Source organism: Chlorocebus sabaeus, chromosome 5 (assembly GCF_047675955.1).
Source record: "Chlorocebus sabaeus isolate Y175 chromosome 5, mChlSab1.0.hap1, whole genome shotgun sequence".
Classification (NCBI taxonomy): Eukaryota; Metazoa; Chordata; class Mammalia; order Primates; family Cercopithecidae; genus Chlorocebus; species Chlorocebus sabaeus.
This window is the reverse complement of record NC_132908.1, coordinates 3,234,197-3,252,795: the sequence shown is the minus strand read 5'-3', so window position 1 is coordinate 3,252,795 and position 18,599 is coordinate 3,234,197. Positions and strand designations below refer to the sequence as shown.

General features: G+C 50.9%; 1 protein-coding gene across 1 annotated transcript; it reads left to right on the top strand.

The window, feature by feature from the left end:
- The first annotated feature begins 1,648 nt into the window (after nt 1–1,648).
- Nucleotides 1,649–18,020, top strand: MEFV (MEFV innate immunity regulator, pyrin). The gene is made up of 10 exons (XM_007983676.3): nt 1,649–2,162; nt 3,666–4,277; nt 8,846–9,195; nt 9,621–9,716; nt 11,068–11,298; nt 11,764–11,786; nt 14,342–14,457; nt 14,647–14,679; nt 15,048–15,080; nt 15,246–18,020. The coding sequence occupies exons 1-10, from the start codon at nt 1,886–1,888 to the stop codon at nt 15,797–15,799; spliced, it is 2,325 nt and encodes a 774-aa protein (XP_007981867.3). The 5' UTR covers nt 1,649–1,885; the 3' UTR covers nt 15,800–18,020.
- Nucleotides 18,021–18,599: the final 579 nt, after the last annotated feature.

Genomic DNA, 18,599 nt, shown 5'->3' with positions numbered 1-18,599 from the left:
GCCACTGCACTGCAGCCTGAGTGACTGAGCAAGACCCTATCTAAAAACAAAGAATTTAAAAATTAGGGTATGCAAGTAATTATTTATTTTTATTTATTTATTTATTTTTTTTTTGAGACGGAGTCTTGCTCTGTCGCCCAGGCTGGAGTGCAGTGGCCGGATCTCAGCTCACTGCAAGCTCCGCCTCCCGGGTTTACGCCATTCTCCTGCCTCAGCCTCCCCAGTAGCTGGGACTACAGGCGCCTGCCACCTCACCCGGCTAGTTTTTTGTATTTTTTAGTAGAGACGGGGTTTCACCGTGTTAGCCAAGATGGTCTCGATCTCCTGACCTCGTGATCCGCCCGTCTCGGCCTCCCAAAGTGCTGGGATTACAGGGTTGAGCCACCGCGCCCGGCCCTATTTATTTATTTTTTTTTATTTTTTTTTTTGAGACAGAGTCTCGCTCTGTCGCCCAGGCTGGAGTGCAGTGGCCGGATCTCAGCTCACTGCAAGCTCCGCCTCCCGGGTTCTCGCCATTCTCCTGCCTCAGACTCCCGAGTAGCTGGGACTACAGGCGCCCGCCACCACGCCCGGCTAGTTTTTTGTATTTTTTAGTAGAGACGGGGTTTCACCGGGTTAGCCAGGATGGTTTCGATCTCCTGACCTCGTGATCCGCCCGTCTCGGCCTCCCAAAGTGCTGGGATTACAGGCTTGAGCCACCGCGCCCGGCCTATTTATTTATTTTTGAGACAAAGTCCCACTCTGTCGCCCAGGCTGGAGTACAATGGCACAATCTCGGCTCACTGCAACATCCGCCTCCCGCGTTTAAGCGATTCTCCTGCCTCAGCCTCCCGAGTAGCTGGGAATACAGGCGCGTGCCACCATGCCTGGCTAATTTTTGTATTTTTAGTAGAGATGGGGTTTTACCATGTTGGCCAGGCTGGTCTTGAACTCCCAACCTGAGGTGATCCACTCACCTTGGCCTCCCAAAGTGCTGGGATTACAGGCGTGAGCCACCACGCCCAGCCCCCAACATGTAACTTCTGTTAGCTTCAAAGCCACCTCTGGGGCCCTGCACCAGACTATGAGCTGAAGGACACCCGTGCCTTTTCACCCCTGTAGCTCCAGCATCCTGGCACACTGTCTAGAATGTTCAGTGAATGTGCATGGAAGGGCATTCTGGCTCCAGGGAGCGAGAACTGAGTCAGCTCTGGGAACAGATGAGTCAGGCTGGTGGTTGAGGCATTGCTTTTCAAGCCCTTCATGTGGCTGGAAGAACCAGACAACTGGAACTGGATCAACAGGGGTGATGGCGTGGCAAGAGTTATCCCCCGGCAGTGCCCTTCTGGCCTCACTTGCCTTCTTGGGCCAGGAAAGGCAAAGCTCACGGGGCTGTATTCACTGCCCACCCCTTCCCCCATCCCATGCCATTGGCTCTGGAGGGTCTGTGAAACCCTGAGTCTGGAGGAGAACAGTTGACCAGCAGGGCTGGCCCTCAGCATAGTCCTCTCTGTTCCCATTGACCCGCTCTGCCAGCCCCAGATCCTGGCAGGAAGGGAGATTGGAGGGGTTGTCTGGAATCCAATCCCAGACCTTCCCTTGCAGTCTTGCCCACCTGTCTGTGGTCTAGTGTGGAGATGAGGTCCAGGGTTTGGGAGGGGTGTGGGGACACATGTCTGCCAAGGCACTGAGCCCTCCCAGCTGGAAAATCCTCTGAACCTGTGAGAAGAGAACACAGCCAGCATGGACACACCCTTACCCTTAGTCTCAGTTCCCACCAAGACAGAGAGCATTTCCTGTGCCTTTTCCGCTATTTCACAACCTGCCTTTTCTTGCTCACCAAGGTAGAGGCTTCTTCTCCTGCCAGAAGCCAGACAGCTGGCTCCAGCCTCTCCTGCTCAGCGCCATGGACAAGACCCCTAGTGACCATCTGTTGTCCACCCTGGAGGAGCTGGTGCCCTATGACTTTGACAAGTTCAAGTTCAAGCTGCAGAACACCAGTGTGGAGAAGGAGCACTCCAGGATCCCCCGGAGCCAGATCCAGAGAGCCAAGCCAGTGAAGATGGCCGATCTGCTGGTCACCTACTACGGGGAAGAGTACGCTGTGCGGCTGACCCTGCAGGTCCTGCGGGCCATCAACCAGCGCCTGCTGGCTGAGGAGCTCCACAGGGCAGCCGTTCAGAGTAAGCAGGCCCAGGCTGCCTCCTCACCCAGCGCTGAGGGCTGGTTGCTTTGTGGGAAAAGGGACCAGGAGCTCAGAGCAGCTCGCTCTGACTTGGGGGTCGGGAGTCTCAGGTCTACCAAGATCCAGGTGACTTTAGTTCAGGAACGTCCCTTCCTTCACTCTGGCTTTTGGCACTGGGTTAGTAAACTTCCTTAAGGCTCCCAATGGGTTTTAAAGAAGCAGGTCAGGGTCAGGAAAGGCAGGAGCTGGAGCACCTGTTCTTTGAGACTTCTTCACTTCATTTATGATTAATATTCATGTCAGACAAACATCTCTAGGTTAGCAAAAAGGGATTGCTATGCAATCATATGAACAGGGTTGGTATAGAATCTTCTCAGTGCTGTTCACCATGTTGGCCAGGCTGGTCTCAAACTCCTGACCTCAAGTGATCCTCCCGCCTCAGCCTCCCAAAGTGCTGGGATTTCAGGCATGGACCACCGTGCCTGGCTTATTTTTATTTTTGAAACGTATAATCTGGGTTTTGCTGACCTGTGTAAGATCTTATTTGAAACAGTTGTCCTGCTTACAACGTTTGAAAAGTACTATTTGAGAAATACATGGTGGCTCACACTTATAATCTCAGCACTCTGGGAGGCTAAAGTGGGTAGACTGCTAGAGCTCAGGAGTTCGAGACCAGCCTGGCCAACATGGTGAAACCCTGTCTCTACTAAAAATACAAAAAAATGAGCCAGGCGTGGTGGCACACACCTGTATTCTCAGCTATTGAAAAAACAGAAAACAGTCTGATGTGAGAGGATCGCTTGAGCCGGGGAGGCAGAGGTTGCAGTGAACCGAGATCACATCAGGGCCACAGAGCAAGATCTGGTCTCAAAAAATAAGAGAGAGAGAAATATATAGCAACATCAAGCATGTTCTTACTGAATGGTAATTGACTGCCGTTGTCTAGGAAGTCCTGAACTTTTGTTTTTGAGATGGAGTCTTACTTTGTCACTCAGGCTGGAGAGCAGTGGTGCAATCTCAGCTCACTGCAACCTCCACATCCCAGGCTCAAGCGATTCTCATGCCTCAGCCTCCAGAGTAGCTGGGACTACAGGTGCACACCACCACGTCTGGCTGTTTCGTATTTTTAGTAGGAACGTGGTTTTGCCATGTTGGCCAGGCTGGTCTCGAACTCCTGACCTCAAATGACCTCAAATGATCCTCCCAACTTGGCCTCCCGGGAAGCTAGGATTACAGGCATATGCCACCACGCTCAGCTTATTTTTGTATTTTTAGTAGAGACAGGGTTTCACCCTGCTGGTCTTGAACTCCTGACCTCAGGTGATCCTCCCGCCTCAACCTCCCAGAGTGCTGGGAATACAGGCATGAGCCACCGTGCCCGGCCCGTTTTTTCCTCCATTTCTAAACTTTAATATCCATGGGGATTCTCTCTCCTCTCCCCTGAATCTTGGGCCCTAAACGCGGGACAGCTTCATGACTTTGCAGCTGGTTGTCTTTCCAGAATATTCCACACAAGAAAATGGCACAGACGATTCCGCAGCGTCCAGCTCCCTGGAGGAGAACAAGCCCGGGAGCCTGAAGACTCCAGACCACCCCGAGGGGAAGGAGGGAAAGGAGGGGAACGGCCCTCGGTCGTGCGGGGACTGGGCTGCCAGCCCGCGGTACAGCCAGCCCGAGGCCGGGAGGGGGCTGTCAAGCAAGCCCTCGAGCAAACGCAGAGAGAGCCTGGACGCGCAGGGCAAGCCTCGGACCCAGACCCGAGGGAGAAGCCCCGGCCCCAGCCCCTGCAGCGCGCCAGAGCGGGGCCAGGCCAACGGTCCCCCGCGCAGGAACGCCAGCTCCCCGAGGCTGGCGGGGGGCGCGCCGGGGTGGAAGGAGTGCAGGTCCTTTGAAGTGGACCTGCCCTCGGGAAAGAAGCGGCCTAAAAGCCTTGAGCTCTCCATTTTCACAGGGGAGAAGGCGCCCCCAAATCCAGAAACTCTCCTGACTGTAGAGGAAACGACAGCTGCGAATCCGGACTCGGCAACAGGCGCTCAGGCAAGGCCCACTCCGGATGGAGGGGCGTCTGCGGACCTGGAGAAAGGCCCTGGGAATCCAGAACATTCGGTCACCGGTAAATTGTGTTTTTTCCTACTTTATATCGGCTGCAAAGAACGAACAGCTGGCCGGGCACGATAGCTCACGCCTGTAATCCCGGCACTTTGGGAGGCCAGGGCTGGAGGATTGCTGAAGCCAAGAGTTTGAGACCAGTCTGGTGAACATAGTGAGACCCCCGCCATGTCTATAAATAAAATTAAAAAAAATAAAAACCCAAAGGTTGGACAGGGCGCCATAGCTCACGCCTGTAATCCCAGAGCTTTGAGAGGCCTGCAGGGGAAGATCTCTTGACCCCAGGAGTTCCATACTAGCCTAGGCAACACAGTGAGACCCCATCTCTACAAAAAATGCAATAGTGGCACATGCCTATAGTGCCAGCTGCTCGGGCTCACTTGAGCAGGGGGAGTTCCAGGCTACAGTGAGCTAAGATCATGCCAGTGCACTCCAGCCTGAGCAACGTAGCGAGATTCCACTTCTACAAAACTAAAAAAAAAAAATTACATGGGTGTGGTGGCACACGCCTGTAATTCTAGCTACTCGAGAAGCTGAGGCAGGAGGATTGCTTGAGCCAGGGAGTTCCAGGCCTCAGTGAGCTGAGGTTGTGACACTGCACTCCAGCCTGGGCAACACAGCAAGACCCTGTCTCTTAAACATTTTGCGGGGGTAAAAAAAGAAAGAAAGAATGTCCAATTGAAAAGGCAGTCAGGTTTTATTCAGTGGCCAAAGAATAGAGAAGGGGAGCTCACCTCTGCAGGCATCTGCTTGCCAGGGATGGGAGGCAGGGGGATTTTAGAGTCCCAGGAGGGGAAGGGAGGTAGGTAAGCAGGTCCAGGGCAGGGTTCCATATATGAAGGCGCTGTCCCGAGCGTGCTTTTTCCTACATCGCATGGACATGAAACCCTGGCCATCTTCTTTTAGGGGAGGGGCCTTTAGCCTTATAATGATGTGTAAATGATCTAAAGGTAACTGGAAGTTACTTGTTCCAGTTTGCACTGGTTTTGCTCTGATCTTAACTTCCTCTGGTTTTTGGCAAGGGATCAGGCGGCTCCAGGCCATCTGGATTTTTTAAAGCAGCTGTCCCTATAGGTAAAGAGACCAGAGAAAAACTGTAAAAGAAAAATGCCACCAGTTTAGAGGGGATTGAGGTTGTCCAGGTGACAATTCCATGCTTGTGGTGGGGGCAGCATTCAGAAACACACCTTCTTTTTTTTTTTTTTTGACACAGAGTCTCAGTCTGTCTCCCATGCTGGAGTGCAGTAGTGTGATCACAGCTTACTGCACCCTCAACCTCCTGGGCTCAAGCGATCCTCCCACCTCAGCCTTCCGAGTAGCTGGGACTATAGGTGCTCACCACCACACTGGTGGTTTTTTTTTTTTTTTTTTTGTATTTTTTGTAGAAAGTAGGGCTCGCTATGTTGCCCAGGCTGGTTTTGAACTCCTGGGCTCAAGCAATCCACCTGCCTTAGCCTCTAAAAGTGATAGGTGTGAGCCACTACACCCAGCCTGTGGAACACACTTTCTAATACATTGTTGGCTGGAGAGGAGAAATCACAGCATTCAAAGAGGAAAAATAGAACTGGGGGTCCAGGCCGGGTGTGGTGGCTCATGCCTGTAATCCCAGCACTTTGGGAGGCCAATGGGGGCGGATCACCTGAGGTCAGGAGTTCAAGACCAGCCTGTCAACATGGTGAAACCCCATCTCTACTAAAAATTCTAAAATTTCCGGGCATGGGGGCAGGTGTCTGTAATCCCAGCTACTCAGGAGGCTGAGGCAGGAGAATTGCTTGAACCCAGGAGGCAGAGGTTGCAGTGAGCCGAGATCACGCCATTGCACTCCACCTGGGCAACAAAAGCAAAACTCTAAAAAAAAAAGATTTGGGGGTCCAGGGACCCCTGAGACCTGGGAGGGAACAGGACGTAGTATACTGCATAAGTCTTCAAATCCAGAAGTCCCTGGGTCTTCTAGTGAGAAAGGACCCTGGGATCTGGAAAACCTAGCATCCTTAGGAATAGTGACCTGAAAAGTACTAAAGTACTTCCCCCCTAATTTTCTTTTATCCCCACTGTATTTTTTTAAATTTTTATTTTATATATATATTTTTAGATATGGGGTCTCGCTATGTTGCCCAGACTGGTCTCGAACTCCTGATCTCAAACAATCCTCCCATCTTTGCCTCCCAAACTGCTGGGATTACAGGTGTGAGCCACTGCACCGGATCCCCACTGTATTTATATAATTGGGATTCCTGGGTGCCTCCTGGGGCCACTTTGTTAATCTGGTGCAGGCTTAGACCCTGAAAAATGCATATATGCACAGCTTCACAAATGTCACATCAAATTTCAGGTAGTTCTTGGACACTCTGAAGTCCATCTTTAGAATCCAAGGGGTTTGGCCGGGCGCGGTGGCTCAAGCCTGTAATCCCAGCACTTTGGGAGGCCGAGGCAGGCGGATCACGAGGTCAGGAGATCGAGACCATCCTGGCTAACACGGTGAAACCCCGTCTCTACTAAAAATACGAAAAGAAATTAGCCGGGCGTGGTGGCGGGCACCTGTAGTCCCAGCTACTCTGGAGGCTGAGGCAGGAGAATGGCGTGAACCCGGGAGGCGGAGCTTGCAGTGAGCCGAGATTGCACCACTGCACTCCAGCCTGGGTGACAGAGCGAGACTCCATCTCAAAAAAAAAAAAAAAAAAAGAATCCAAGGGGTTTGTGGACACCAGCTAGAAAATCTGGGGAAGACTGGTTAAAAATACTCTCACAATAACCTCACAGCAATGTGTCATAATGGGGTTGAGATTCTACCATTTGCCTTTCTCTGAGCAGAAAGGAAAGCCTATTGGCTAAAGTCCTAATTATCTACTGCTGAGGTAGTCATTAAAATTATGTTTGGTTGTGAATAATAGAAACACCCAAATAACAGTAACCTCAACAGAAAAGAAGTTTGTGCCTCCTTCACATAAATGATACACAGGCAGTCCCAGGCAGATCCGTGGGCCAGGATCCTGGGGTCCTGCTGTTGCTCTGCTCCACCAAGTTTGTCCTCAAGCTCGTGCTCTCAGAAGGTGACGTCCTCATGCCAGGCAGCAAGATGGAGGAACAGAGGGGAATAGTAGCCCTTAGGGAATGCTCTAGAAATTTCTAGAAGCGGCCGGGCGCGGTGGCTCAAGCCTGTAATCCCAGCACTTTGGGAGGCCGAGACGGGCGGATCACAAGGTCAGGAGATCGAGACTATCCTGGCTAACACGGTGAAACCCCGTCTCTATTAAGAAATACAAAAAAAACTAGCCGGGCGAGGTGGCGGGCGCCTGTAGTCCCAGCTACTCGGGAGGCTGAGGCCGGAGAATGGCGTGAACCCGGGAGGCGGAGCTTGCAGTGAGCTGAGATCCGGCCACTGCACTCCAGCCTGGGCGACAGAGCGAGACTCCGTCTCAAAAAAAAAAAAAAAAAAAAAAAAAGAAATTTCTAGAAGCTGCTTGTGACCCCTCCATTTACATCCCTTTGGTCATATTATTGTCAAATAGCCACACCTAACTGCAAAGGAGGCTGAGAAATGCAGGGCATTTGGGGGGCAATGGGAAGAAGGGAAGCAGTCCTGTGGACAATTAATTCTATCACGAGAGAAGGAGGAAGAAGAATTTCTAGTGGCTACTAGCAGTCTCATTTACAGATGTGCTATGAATTTCTGGGACACTGTGAGGTAAGGAGGGAGGAGGGGCTAAAGGATTGAGTGTGTTTCTATTTCTTTTTTTTTTTTTTTGAGTTGGAGTCTCACTTGGTCACCCAGACTGGAGAGCAGTGGTGTTATCTCGGCTCACTGCAAACTCCGTCTCCCAGGTTCAAGCAATTCTCCTGCCTCAGCCTCCCAAGTAGCTGTGATTACAGGTTCCCACTACCACGCCTGGCTAATTTTTTAATTTTTTGTAGAGATGGGCTCTTACCATGTTGCCCAGGCTGGTCTCAAACTCCTGAGCTTAAGCAATCTTCCCACCTTGGCCTCCCACAGCACTGGGATTATAGGCTTGAGCCACCACGCAGCCCCTTCTTTGCTTTTATTGAATGGTTACTGAACTTGGATGTGAGCAGTGGTCTATTTATTCCTTCATTCAATACTAGTTTTCCAAATGCTTACCATTTGCCGGGTACTCTGCTAGGGGCTGGGATCCAACTGGGAGCGAGACACACAAGTCACCATCCCCTGGGAGCCTCCACTCATGTTATGGGCAGCCAGGGATAGGTTCAAGTGGCAAAGGAACACTGGTCAGAATGTCTCTTTCCTTGGCATCACCTGCTAGATCCATGTCTGTGCAGGAGGAATAGCACAAGGCTGTGGGTCTGTCTGTAGGATAAATGCCCAAGAATTCCAAGTCTCAGGAATGTCTGAGGTCTAGCCCTTAGCTCTCAGGCCCAGTGGCCTGTTTGCTGCCTCACTGGATGGAAGTCAGAGGAGGACAAGCTAGGAAGTGGGCAGTCTAACCAAGAACTCACACATCTCAGGCAAGGGCTGTTTCTGCTGTGTTTTGTGATACCTCTGTGTAAACAACTTGGGTTTGCTATTCTGGGGATTTTTCCACTGCATGTCCCCAGGAAAGCCACCAGACAAGGCTGCGAGTCCCCGTTGCCACGCCCAAGAAGGAGACCCTGTTGGCGATATCTGTGTGCGTGATTCCTGCAGCTGCCCTGAGGCAGCTTCTGGGCACCCCCAGGCCTCAGGCAGCCGCTCACCTGACTGCCCCCGGTGCCAGGCCTCCCATGAAAGGAAGAGCATGGGAAGTCTAAGCCCCCAGCCCCTTCCACAGTGTAAGCGCCACATGAAGCAGGTCCAGCTGCTATTTTGCGAGGATCACCGTGAGCCCATCTGCCTCATCTGCAGTCTGAGTCAGGAGCATCGAGGCCACCGGGTACGCCCCATTGAGGAGGCTGCCCTGGAACACAAGGTAGGCACTCCCTGCCTGTGGGCCCTTCTCTGCCAGGCACTTGGACACACTGGGCCTTGCTTCATTTTCCCAACAACTCCGGGATGTTGGTGCATTAGCCAGCATTCCTGGGCTGGAAATGGCAAGAACACAATATAAACCAGTCCAGCAAAGAGGGGAGTTACAGGTTTATGTTGCTCAGAGATCCAGAGGGAGCTGGTTTCAGGTATGGCTAAATCCAGAAGCCCAGAGGAAGTGCCTCTCAGCTCTGCTGCCTTTGGCGATGCAGCGATTCCTCCCTCCTCTTTTCTGAGCACCCCTCCCATGCTGCTGGCAGCAGCACCCTCAGCCTTGCTACCAGAAGGAGATGTTCCCCTCCAGAGTTGGCACCAGCTAAAGATGGCAGGAGCCAAATTCAAGCTTTTCAACAAGTGCTGTTTTTCCAGAAGCAAATTCAGAAGCAGCTGGAGCATCTGAAGGAGCTGAGAAAATCAGGGGAGGAGCAGCGATCCTATGGGGAGGGCAAGGCAGTGAACTTTCTGGTAAGGACAGTTGTGGCTGGTGGCCCATCCTTCCCTGGGAGGAGGGTGAGAAGAGTGAGCAGGGGTCCCCGAGATTCTGCTGTGGTTCACAGGGCAGCAGGGATGGCCACCTCCTCTCAGGGTGCAGAGGGGTAACCAGCAGCCAAGGGTGAACTCATCCCTGTAGAGGGAGACCACCCCCAGCAGGCAGAGGTCACCTCTGAGGATCCTGTCATGCTTTCTCATACTCACCAGAAGATAGTATACAGCAACCTATGCCGGTGACTGTCGCAGAAAGATGGGATTGAGGAAAGGGGAGGACAACGCCACAATTTTTTTTTTTTTTTTTTTTTTTTTGAGACGAAGTCTCGCTGTCACCCAGGTGCAGTGGCATGATCTTGGCTCACTGCACCTCTGCCTCCCGGGTTTAAGCGATTCTCCTGCTTCAGTCTGCTGAGTAGCTGGGACTACAGGCGCCCACCACTATGCCCGGCTATTTTTTGTAATTTTAATAGAGATGGGGTTTCACCATGTTGATCAGGCTGTTCTCGAACTCCTGACCTCATAATCCGCCCGCCTTGGCCTCCCAAAGTACTGGGATAACAGACATGAGCCATCGCGACCGGCCAAGAACACTTTTAACTTTAAAATTCTCCTCTGTTTTTTTTTTTTTTTTTCCCAAGGTGGAGTCTCACTCTGTTGCCCAGGCTGGAGTACAGTGGCACAATCTTGGCTCGCTCCAACCTCCACCTCCCAGGTTCAAGCAATTCTCCTGCCTCAGCCTCCTGAGTGGCTGGAATTACAGGCGCTTATCACCGTGCCTGGCTAATTTTTGTATTTTTAGTAGAGACAGGGTTTCCCCATGTTGGCCAGGCTGGTGAAAACAGCCTGAGACTCCTGACCTCAGGTGATCCACCTGCCTCAGCCTCCCAAAATGCTGGGATTACAGACATGAGCCATTGCACCCAGCCCAAATTTCCCCATTTTATGAAACAACATTTATATTGGATTAGGGACCCACCCAACTCCAGTAAGACATCTTAACTAATTACATCTGCAAGAACTCTATGTCCAAATAAGATCACATTCTGAGTACTGGGGGTTAGGGCTTCAACATGTAAATTTTGGAGGGGACACAGTTAAACCTTAACACCAGGTTTGAGGACATTTTCCCAGAGCTAGCCCCAGCCATGCTCAGTCTCTTCTGGAAGGTTCCAGACAATATTGCCTCCTGCTGTGGAATCTAGGCCTCGAAGAGGCAGCATAAGCCCACCTTTTATCCACCTCCAGGAGGTGAGCCTCCGGGGGTTCCTGGACATACACGTCCACTCAAAGCACAGACCCCCATACCTCCCTGTCCTCTGCTCCCCAGAAACAGACTGAAGCGCTGAAGCAGCGGATGCAGAGGAAGCTGCAGCAGGTGTACCACTTTCTGGAGCAGCAAGAGCATGTCTTTATGGCCTCGCTGGAGAACGTGGGCCAGATGGTCGGGCAGATCAGGAAGGCATACGACACCCGCATATCCCAGGACATCACCCTGCTCGACGCGCTGATTGGGGAACTGGAGACCAAGCAGTGCCAGTCGGAATGGGACCTTCTGCAGGTGGGTGTGCCTGGGCCTGGCTTTCTTGGGTCCCCTGTGCCCATCAGGATGCCTCAGACTCTCAGCTCTGCCATCAACTGTGCGGGCACCAGTGGGTAAAGCCCCTAAGGCCTAGGATAGGACTTGGTCTTGGTGACCCACAATGCCTCTTGTGCCCAGACCCTTTGATGAAGACTCTCAGGAGCCCAGGGTGGCCCAGCATCCAGGGGATCCCTGCCATTTCCCAGAAGGGATCAGCAGGGCTTGAGGGTCGTTCCATTGCAGGCCTCGCCACCTGGGATGCCTGAATCCCTGTGGTTAGAATTAGAATTGAAGAAAGGTGCTCCACTTCCCCTGACACCCTAGGGCAGGGAGCCCTGGTAAGTGCAGGGGAGCTAAAAGTCCAGGAGCCCAGGAGTAGAGGCCAGGTATCAGCACAGCCTCTGGGAGCCTGATAATGGACAGTTTCCTTCTTTTCTCTCCTAGGACATCGGAGACATCTTGCACAGGTACAGCAAGGTCCTATGGTGTACCCTGGGGTGTCTTGCAGGAAGCATTTTGTGGGAGACAGTCCCAGAAGGGACCTGGGAGGGAGATGTTCCCAACACTGGGGTCTGTGATTCCAGACTCCTCCCTTTTTCTGCAGGTTCCCAAAGCCTCTGGATTTGCTTAGGGAGAAGGGGATGTGGTCAGCAGGGAGGCTGACCAGGTGTGGAGCTGCAGACTGGGAAGGGTGAATTCAGCCCATCCTAAGATGGAGGCTCCCTAAGAAACTTTCCGAGTGCATTGTGTCCCGTGCAATTCACCTTATAAAAACTGCCCCTTCAGGCCTACTGGTGGCCTTGGGAAGCTTGTTTGGAGTGAAGCTGGGTTGAGCCTAGCAGGAAGGGGAGGGAAGGGACAGGAAGAGGCTAAGCCTTAAAATCACCTGGGAGCTTTACAAAATCCCAGTGTCCTTTTGTGTCTGGCTTCTTCACTTAGCATAATGTCTTCAGGCTTCATCCATGTTGTAACGTGTATCAGAATTTATTTTCTTTTTATGGCTGAATAGTAGTCAATTGTGTGTTCATACAACATTTCGTTTATCCATTCATGGACATTGGGATTTTTTCTAACTTTTGGTTTGTGAATAATGTTGCTATGAACATGGGCATACAAATATCTATTTGAGACCCTGCTTTCAGTTATTTTGGGTACATACCCAGAAGTGGAACGGCGGGACCATGTGGTCATTCTGTGTTTAATTTTTTTTGAGGAACCACCATCCTGATTCCCACAGGGGCTGCATTGCTTCCCATTCCCACCAGCAGTTCACAAGGGCTCCAGTTTCTCCACATCTTTGCCATCACTTATTTTCTTGTTTCTCTCTCTTTCTTTTTCTTTTTTTTTGGAGACAGAGTCTTGCTCTGTCATCCAGGTTGGAGTGCAGTGGCGTCATCTTTGGCTCACTACAACCTCTGCCTCCCAGGTTCAAGGGATTCTCCCACCTCAGCCTCCCCAGTAGCTGGGACTACAGGAGCATGCCACCATGCCCAGCTAATTTTTTTGGTAGAGACAGGGTTTCACCATGTCAGCCAGGCTGTTCTCAAACTCCTGACCTCAAGTGATCCACCCACCTTGGCCTCCCAAAGTGCTAGGATTACAGATGTGAGCCACTGCGCCCAGCCATTTCTCGCTCTCTCTCTCTCTCTCTCTCTCTCTCTTCTTCCTGAGACAAGGTCTCATTCCCATCACTCAAGCTGGAGAGCAGTGGCACAGTCACGGCTCACTGCAGGCTCAACTCCTGGGCTCAGGTGATTCTCCTACCTCAGCCTCCTAAGTAGCTGGGACTACAGGCATGTGCTACCACTTCCAGCTACTTTTTTGTATTTTTAATAGAGACAGGGTTTTGCCATGTTGCCCAGGCTGGACTTGAACTCCTGGGCTCAAGCAATCCAGCTGCCTTGGCCTCCTGAAGTGCTAGGATTACAGGCATGAGCCACTATACCTGGCCTATTTTCTCCTGTTGTTGCTGTTTTTATAATAGCCATCCTAATGGATGTAAAGGGGTATTTTATTCTGTTTTTCTTTTTTTTCATTAACTACCATTTTCATTTCTTTTTTTTTTTTTTTTTTTTTTGAGACGGAGTCTCGCCCTGTCACCCAGGCTGGAGTGCAGTGGCCGGATCTCTGCTCACCGCAAGCTCCTCCTCCCGGGTTTACGCCATTCTCCTGCCTCAGCCTCCGGAGTAGCTGGGACTACAGGCGCCCGCCACCTCGCCCGGCTAGTTTTTTGTATTTTTTTAGTAGAGACGGGGTTTCACCGTGTTAGCCAGGATGGTCTCGATCTCCTGACCTCGTGATCCACCCGTCTCGGCCTCCCAAAGTGCTGGGATTACAGACTTGAGCCACCGCGCCCGGCCTCCATTTTTATTTCAATAGAAAGAAATAAAGGGATGTATAATCAATTTGACATAGATAATTCTAGTAGATAATATCAATGTCATTTTAAGTCCATTCTGAAAACTCCTTGTGGTTTTGATATCCATGTCTTTTTTTTTTTTTTTTTTTTTTTTTTTTTTTTTTGAGACGGAGTCTCGCTCTGTCGCCCAGGCTGGAGTGCAGTGGCCGGATCTCAGCTCACTGCAAGCTCTGCCTCCCGGGTTCCCGCCATTCTCCTGCCTCAGCCTCCCGAGTAGCTGGGACTACAGGCGCCCGCCACCTCGCCTGGCTAGTTTTTTGTATTTTTTAGTAGAGACGGGGTTTCACCGTGTTAGCCAGGATGGTCTCGATCTCCTGACCTCGTGATCCGCCCGTCTCGGCCTCCCAAAGTGCTGGGATTACAGGCTTGAGCCACCGCGCCCGGCCCTGATATCCATGTCTTTAAAGCACCCCAGTACATGACAATCTGTGGCCAAAGTTGAGCACCAGCATTTAGACCTCTGAATCCAGGGAAGACTTTTCTTTGTGTAGCTCAGGCTAGGCTAGGTGTGCCCTGTGGAGAATGTAGATCATTTCTAGCTCACGGGTACTTGGGCCATCCCCTCGTTCCAGCCCTCTCTGGCCAACAGTCTTTTGTCTCTAGGGCTAAGACAGTGCCTCTCCCTGAACGGTGGACGACTCCTCAAGAGATGGAACAGAAGATCCAACTGCTCCTCCAGAAGTTAGAGTTTGTGGAGAAGAGCGCAAAGTACTTCTTAGGTAGATGGGCTTGGGAGAGGATTGGAGATGCATGCTTGCTTCCTCCCTAAGATTCACATAGCCCAGAGCCCCTCACTTCCCTCCTCCTCCTCCCCTGGTCTTGCTGACCTGCCTTCGACCTCTCTTCCATCTGTCCCTGGTTGAGGGACCTAACTCCAGCTTCTCTCTGTTCCCTTTCCCACATTTTAGAAACCCTGCGTTCAGAAATGGAAATGTTCAATGGTGAGTCCAGCGGTAATGGTGTGTGCTGGCCTGGGATTGTTGCAGTGTTTCCTTGTGCTGTTGACTTGAGGGGCCCTATTTAGAAGATAAAAAAACCCAAAAACACCTAGAGCAAAGGCAGGAGAAAGGTCATGGCAGGCCCCCCAGGCTCTGTGCATGACTGCATGACTCACTGGCTGAGTTGACTCATTAGACCACAGTCCCCAACATGACCTGGGTTCCTGGGAGGAATGGGATTATACCCAACATAGCATGCAGGGCCCTAAGCAGGGGGTTCCTTGTGTTTCCTTGTTGTCAGGACATTGTAATTTAGCCCCTCTGAGTACAAACACTCAGGACTTTTTTCCCTATCTCATTTTTCTCTGTAGTTCCAGAGCTGATTGGTGCTCAGGCACATGCCGGTAAGTGCCCAGATCAAGGCAAGTGGCCCTGGCCTGCTGGATCCCTGTGCTCTCCCCTATCACGTTCGAGAATAACTGCCCTGTCCCTGTTTCCTGCAGGTGGGGATAACCCTGTAGGGATGTTGCCCACGGACCCCTAGCTAGGTATTCAAATTTTCTTTGCAGTTAATGTGATTCTGGATGCAGAAACCGCTTACCCCAACCTCATCGTCTCTGATGATCTGAAGAGTGTTAGACTTGGAAACAAGCGGGAGAGGCTGCCTGATGGCCCGCAAAGATTTGACAGCTGCATCGTTGTTCTGGGCTCTCCGAGCTTCCTCTCCGGCCACCATTACTGGGAGGTGGAGGTCGGAGACAAGACAGCGTGGATCCTGGGAGCCTGCAAGGCATCCATAAGCAGGAAAGGGAACATGACTCTGTCACCAGAGAATGGCTACTGGGTGGTGATAATGATGAAGGAAAATGAGTACCAGGCATCCAGTGTTCCCCCAACCCGCCTGCTAATAAAGGTGCCTCCCAAGCGTGTGGGCATCTTTGTGGACTACAGAGTTGGAAGCATTTCCTTTTACAACGTGACAGCCAGATCCTGCATCTATACATTCACCAGCTGCCGTTTCTCTGAGCCCCTTCAACCTATCTTCAGCCCTGGGACACATGATGGAGGGAAGAACACAGCTCCTCTGACTATCTGTCCAGTGGGTGGTCAGGGGCCTGACTGAATGCCCAACACTGCATCTCTCTTCCACCTTCTGGCCTTGTATCTTGCATTCACATACTCAGCAGTCATGAAATGCCGCCTGGGTGCCAGCCGCTACAGGAAATGCAACGAATAACAAAATAGTTACTGTGCCCATGGAGCCTACCCGATTACAGCAGAGCTAAGTTAGGAACGAACATATTAGTAAATCCGCTGAAGAAATGTACTGATGACACACCATGGATTTCAGAGAAGGAAGTACAGGGTCGTTGCATAATCCATCCCTGGTGAATGGTACTCTCAGGTGCTCCTGAACAGAAGATTTGGCCCTCATTTTCCCTCAGAACCCCACGGCAAGGACATGTCCCCTGGTTCTCTCTGCTTTTGTCTTGAGGACATGGGAAGTCTAGAGAAACACAAGCAGACTGGATTGGGATAGAAGTATTTGTGTACCTGGATTAATGAACTATGATTTTTTTTTTTGAGACGGGATCTTGCTTTGTCACCCAGGCTGGAGTGCAGTGGCACTATCTCAGCTCACCGCAACCTCCACCTCCCAGGTTCAAGTGATCCTCCTGCCTCAGCCTCCTGAGTAGCTGGGATTACAGGCGCATGCCACACCAGGCTAATTTTCTTGTATTTTTAGTAGAGATGGGGGTTTCACCATGTTAGCCAGGCTGGTCTTGAACTCCTGACCTCAGGTGATCCACCCACCTTGGCCTCTGGGATTACAGGCATGAGCCACCCCGCCCGGCCTATGATTCTTTTTTTTTTTTTTGAGACTGCTCTTGTTGCCCAGGCTGGAGTGCAGTAGTACAATCTTGGCTCACTGCAACCTCCGTCTCCCGGGTTCAAGAGATTCTCCTGCCTCAGCCTCCCAAGTAGCTGGGACTATAGGCGCCTGCCACCATGCCCGGCTAATTTTTTGCATTTTTAGTAGACATGAGGTTTCATCATGTTGATCAGGCTGGTCTCAAACTCCTGACGTCAGATGATCCACCCACCTCAGCCTCCCAAAGTGCAGGGATTATAGGCATAAGCCACCATGCCTGGCCATGATTCTTTTTTTTTTTTTTTTTTTTTTTTTGAGACGGAGTCTGGGTCTGTCGCCCAGGCTGGAGTGCAGTGGCCGGATCTCAGCTCACTGCAAGCTCCGCCTCCCGAGCTTACCCCATTCTCCTACCTCAGCCTCCGGAGTAGCTGGGACTACAGGCGCCCGCCACGTCGCCCGGCTAGTTTTTTGTATTTTTTTTAGTGGAGATGGGGTTTCAACGTGTTAGCCAGGATGGTCTCGATCTCCTGACCTCGTGATCCGCCCATCTCGGCCTCCCAAAGTGCTGGGATTACAGGCTTGAGCCACCGTGCCCGACCTCCTGGCCATGATTCTTAAGAGAATTGACTGGGCCTCATGAATAAAAAATTTAGAAAAATCTGGTCATTTGCATTTGTCACTCAATCACTGTGGAATCCCATTTCCCGGCTGCATTTCATGAAGCAGATGGGACTACTGTATGGAAAAACATCTGGCATGTATTCCAAGTGTCAGATTATTCAGTCTTGGTTTGTATGGGAAAATCTTGGGTTGTGGAATATTAGGTTCTACTTCACACACATCCCGCGCATTGTCCTTCATTTAAAGAGATGTAAAGGGGCCGGGCATGGTGACTCACACCTGTAATCTCAGCATTTGGGGAGGCAAAGACAGGTGGATCGCCTGAGCCCAGGGATTCGAGACCAGCCTGGGCAATGCGGTAAAAACCTGTCTCTACAAAAAATACAAAAATTAGTCATAGGGATGGGGATGGGAGGATGGCTTGAGCCCAGGAGATCGAGGCTGCAGCAGTGAACTGAGAATGGACCACTGCAATCCAGCCTGGGCAACAGAGTGAGTCCCTGTCTCCAAAAAAAGCTGGATGTAAGAAGAACAAAATCAAATGAAGATTAAATTCCAAACTTCTATGCCAGCTCCTCTGTTTTCACTACTAGAGTCTAGACGGGACTCAGATACTCCACGGCTATGATGAGAGGAGGTAAACTTGCTGTGCTTTCCTCGGGAGTTTTATTCTACAAGAGTCATCCACATCCCAGGAGAGTTCACGTGACCTACGGCTTAGCTGTTCGCTGTGGTGGGTCATGTGTTATTCTCAATTCTCCCTTGTTATAAGCTTTTCATGAATATCTTTGTGTATATTTTCTACCCACCTCACCATATACATATTTTTTCTCTTGTGTTATTCCTAAAATGGTTCCTGAATGTGAAATATCTGATAATGCTTGCTACAGGTTGCCATACCATCCTTTGCAAATATTTTTAAAATATTTCATGCCCAAAGCAATGGCCACTTTTTTTTTTTTTTTTTTTTTTTTTTTTGCTAATTTAATAGGGATGTAATGAGGCCTTACTTCTGTTTTATTTCATTACCTGTTAAGGAGGCTGTGAAGTTTTCCATGTGACTTTCTGCTTTTTGCTTCATTCTATGGAAATTGTACAGTTCCTCTGAATACTTGCTATTTGGAATCTACATATTGAACTTTGTTGTTTGCTGTACTTCTTCATACACGTTTTAGGCTGGGTGTGGTGGCTCACGCCTGCAATCCCAACAGTTTGGGAGCCGGAGGTGGGCAGATCGCTTGCATCCAGGAGTTCGAAACCAGTCTGGGCAACATGGCAAAACCTCATCTCTACCAAAAAATACAAAAATTAGCCAGGCATGGTGGTTAGCACCTGTAGTCCCAGCTGCTCGGGAAGCTGAGGCAGGAGAATTGCTTGAGATTTGGAGGCAGAGGCTGCAGTGAGCCGAGATTGTGCCACTGCACTACAA